General features: G+C 36.9%; 1 protein-coding gene across 1 annotated transcript; it reads left to right on the forward strand.

Moving 5' to 3' along the window:
- The first annotated feature begins 1,256 nt into the window (after positions 1–1,256).
- LOC129575459 (zinc finger protein 1) lies at positions 1,257–3,459 on the forward strand. The gene has a single exon (XM_055459121.1). It carries the CDS (start codon positions 1,441–1,443, stop codon positions 2,599–2,601), a length of 1,161 nt encoding a protein of 386 aa, XP_055315096.1. The 5' UTR covers positions 1,257–1,440; the 3' UTR covers positions 2,602–3,459.
- Positions 3,460–4,676: the final 1,217 nt, after the last annotated feature.

The raw sequence follows: 4,676 nt of genomic DNA on the forward strand, positions 1-4,676 counted from the left end.
CGGATTATTGTCCGTAATCATTTTTGCGATGTATGCAATTTGATATTTGTATTCATTTGGGTGGGCAATAAATTACCACACTTTAGCCACCTAATGATGATATCGTCACTATGCATTTTTTTTTGTCATCGTTGTCGTAGTCGTATTGTGGTTGCCACCGTTGAGAGTTACCAAAGTGTGGCATCTAAGCAAAGCCCGAAAAATATTTTCCGACGTATAAATTCCAACATAAACAACATGTTTTTCAACATGTACATTCCAGACGTTTTTCCCGCCTTTCTCATTTTTCGAATAACAATAGATAGAGAGCCGCTACCGTCATCGCATACAAGATTGCGTATAAAAAGCGTCTATAGAAAAGAAGAAGAGAAGAAGAGACTGTATGATTTTGCACATGAACCGGGGCCGATGATGAGACTATAGATATAATTCAGCCACTGTGCGATGTTGCAAAATATAAGCGATGTTCCAATGACAACACAGCATATCGGTATAGTATGTACATTGTACATATACATATGTATAAGAAGTGAGCGCTTGAATAAATGGTGCAGGCTCCACCCTCCGAAAACATTTTGGCCGTATGCTTTTATTTTCATCGAAAATAGGGTGCATGATTAAAACCATTACTACTTCTCTCTCGGATTTCGGCTGCTGCTTCTGCCGCTGCTCTATGATGATGATGTACATTGTACACGACTGGAGTGTGTTACGAAATTTTATGTGTATGCGCTCAATGTGCGCCGGTCGAGCTGTGATTGCTCTGAATCGTTCTAGTCGTTCTCAGTCAGCGTTTTGTGTGCGCTCTACCCAAAAAAAGCATATGAATTCGTTTATGGGCCTTTCTCTCTGTTCTTCTTGCTGTTTTGCCCACACACAGAGAGTTCACATTTGGTTGTAGTGGTGTTTATTCCGTAACGAATATTGTGATTGTGTTGAAAAATATGTTTGAGAATATATAAGCAGACGGGATGCACACAATCGAAAATGTGTTCTGTATCGCGTTTATTAGCCTCTCGGATCGTTTTACTACCACCCGAAAAGAGCATGAATTTTATTAGGGATGGATGTGCACATATGTACATAAAACGAGTACGACTGTTTAATGCATTGTGTGTAGAAGTGAGACAGAGCCACACCAAACATGTAGTTTTACAAATAAATGCGTCATCATCACGAGCAAAGTGTTTAGTTGACAAGCAACGTTCGAACAGCAAGGATCTCTTATAAATTCGTTGGCGAATCTTTAAACAGTTTTTGGTGCACGTGTATTTCATTTCAAGTCCTTTATTATTGTAAGCGGTCAAAGTGAATCAGTGCGACGGGAATTTTGCTATTTTTTTTCCATTGAATTCCCAATATATTTTTTTTTTTATTAATTTGTTATCAACGGCAAGAAGCGGTTTGGTGTGAGAAAAAAAAAATAAAATAAACCAGAAGATGACCATGGATATAGCACAGCAAGAAAGAGAAGATATGAAAATGTTATCGCCTCGGCTGACATGTGAAATTCAAAATAAAAACGATTTGATACCACAAACGATCAAGCCAAGTGTTAAACGATCATTCGATGTGGCATTTTTAATGTTGCCGGATGAAAAGCTAAAAAATAAACATCCCGAGAAACAAGCACGCCTTCAATCGGACGCGATCGTTACATATCGGCCGCAAATTAATGTAAAAAATGACGATGGTCTGCGAAAAATGTTTGAAAAACGCAACGAACTATTGAGCAACGGAAATCCAATGAAAAATGGTTCATCATCGAATTTTCAGCAAACAAATAATAATAATAACAATGATATGATAAAAAATGGACGATTCTTTCCACAAGATTTAACATTTATATCACATGATTTGGTGAATCGCGTCAGTGAGGCTCCGAAAAGTGCTTTTACCAAAGTACCGAATGTTCGACAAGTCGATTCACCGATACCGCCAGCTCCATCACTGAGCCCTGGTCAATTGAGTTGCCCATCAACGAGCCCACCAATATCATCCAGTCCACCGCAGAATCCAATTTATCCATTCCGATCTGAGTATCAACTGATCAACAGCAGTCCATTCCAAACAACCATTAGTCAAATGCACCAATTGGCACAAAATGAAAAATTACGCCAACAATTTGCGTATCGTCCACCGCAACATCATCAACAAAACGGTGATCTACCACATTCGAGTTCATACTTAACGGCTGGAAATTTCCCGTTTGCAGGTGCCGGTGCACATCCATTTGTCGCTCAACCAGATCTCAGTGGAATTGTACGAAATCCAGCGGCGGCCGCCGCTTTACTCAGCACATTGATTCCACCAACAATTGCCACATCATTTTCGTTGACGGCACAAAATGTTTGTGCCAAATGTAACATAAGTTTCCGCATGACCAGCGATTTGGTGTATCACATGAGATCGCATCACAAAAGTGAATACGCTGGCGACACAAATCGGCGAAAACGCGAGGAAAAGCTAAAATGTCCGGTTTGTAATGAAAGTTTTCGCGAAAGACATCACCTAACTAGACATATGACCGCTCACCAGACGCGTTTAAACGAAGTTAGCGATGAGCTCGAAAACGGTCAAGTTCAACGCCGGCAAAAATGATACGTGTGGTGAACTAGAAATTAATTTAGGCTAGATACGAAACCAAAATAAAGAGATACAATTTCTTTTCTCTGATCTCGATTCAATACAAATGACACATGTCCATAAAAAAAAGCAATGCTATCTTACCATATTCGTAACTTTTACGTTTAAGAATGAAATAAGTTATTGATAACATCTACATTGTGATAAAATCATAGCGAAAAGAAAATGTGGGCCGAAAGAAGTTTTAATTGACCACATTGATTCAAACGAAGTTGTCTTGAGAGATTGTTTCCAATCTAAAATCCAACCAAATTCATTTGATAAATGTTTGAAGAAAAAACTTAGTCCCATTCCAAATGGAAATGATAAAAAACGTGTATAGATTTGATTTACACTAAAGTGGTTGACAAACAACAAATGAAATTATTTAGCCCGTAGTCGGTTCAAATTATTATTTGAACTAAAACCAACCATATTTGCCAAACCAAAAATTTCTTTGAATTCCTTGTCGATTTCACACACTCATTGTAAATAAGTAGGCTACTAGAAGTTTATTGCTCTCGCACTTTTTTGCTCAAACGATTATCGAATTCAGAGTTTTTGTATGATGTACGACTTTTGGCATTCAATGACTGAAATCAGCTCATCGAGTGCAGACAGCTGTGCAGACAACAACAAAAAGAATCAATGTTAATATTCGATAGTCGATCATTAAAAATCAGTAATCCGTAGGATAATCTGAATATCACATTTATTTATCATTTGAATTGTTACAATTTTTCTAATGTATTGGAGAATTGTATTCGATAAGCTTAATGCATCTCAACGACAATTCCTAGTCTAACTCACTCATTTTACGTGTATATGTTAAAAAAATAAGTAAAGTAATGATTCATTACTAATGAATCAATATGAATGTGAAATGGGTGGCCACAACACTCATATATATATATACATACCCAAAATGCAAAGAAAATTATTGAATAAAAAAACAAGAAATTTGAAAAATGAATACAATTACATGATTTTATTTTAAAACTATCTTCCATGAAGGATGAGGTCGATGTTATTTTGATTCCTCTTCAAAAAGGTTATTTTGTTGTTGTTTTTGAAAAGCCTCACTTACGAGCGTTAGTGAGCATTCGAATTGCCGAGCAAATTCTTTTCACGAGGGAGATTGGTCTGTTTTCAATGAGACAATCAAGTCTCAGTTTAATTGATTTCACATCTAATGTCAACATTAGATGTCTGCTTGAATTGAATTTTCTCAATTCGTTTTCTTTCAATTTCTCAGCATATTTCTTCTCTGATTCATCTCGAATGATTTTTTTGTTTCGAATGAAATGGTCAAATAGTTTCACCAGGAAATTGCTATAAAATCTAACAAATTTGCAAATGAAATCGACGATAACCAATTAAAAAAATCAATAATATTTCGGCTTAGATTCAATCAAACAATTTCCTCACTAATAAAACAAGCAATAACATGCTCACTTTACACTTGTGAAATAATATCACATTTAATGTGTTTATCTCTATTTATGGGGTGTTTGTCATGATGTGCGGGGACACTGGCATAGCAAAATAGGCTCTCTCGACGTGAGATGAAATCTATAAAGAGTCATTTGGGTGTTGTATTGTTTGTATAAATCTCATCGTACAGGCAAACATGTTTCGGAAATCTCTCACCCACTCTCGTTATCTAACTGTCGTCGGTGGAGACTAACAATTCGCACACGAGTTGAATCCCCAAAAAAAGGCAGCAATGTGTTCCATTGTGTGTGTGTGTGTGTGTGTACTGTTAAACCATTACAAACGGTCGATGTGTTTATCGTATCGAAACAAAGAACGAAGGGTGAACGAGATGTGTACTCAAACAATCAACGCTTGAAATGATGCCGATCATAAGGATATGTATGCGACATGTGTAGGCGCACATCCAACCAGTCGACCGTTAAAAAGTTGGAATAACAAATTTACCATTGGTTCAAAACGATTCTTGACAAACCCTTTTTCGAATTAATTCCGCCGATTTACTTTCATTATTTCTTCGCGCACACTGCTTCTGGCTCAACATTTTCTTCTCACCA

This window comes from Sitodiplosis mosellana, unplaced genomic scaffold (genome assembly GCF_009176505.1).
Source record: "Sitodiplosis mosellana isolate CC-2019 unplaced genomic scaffold, AAFC_SMos_1.0 Smas_scaffold_6167, whole genome shotgun sequence".
Taxonomy (NCBI): Eukaryota; Metazoa; Arthropoda; class Insecta; order Diptera; family Cecidomyiidae; genus Sitodiplosis; species Sitodiplosis mosellana.

Coding starts and splice junctions, on each gene's coding strand:
- LOC129575459 (XM_055459121.1), top strand. CDS start 1,441: ATGACCATGGATATAGCACAGCAAGAAAGAGAAGATATGAAAATGTTA.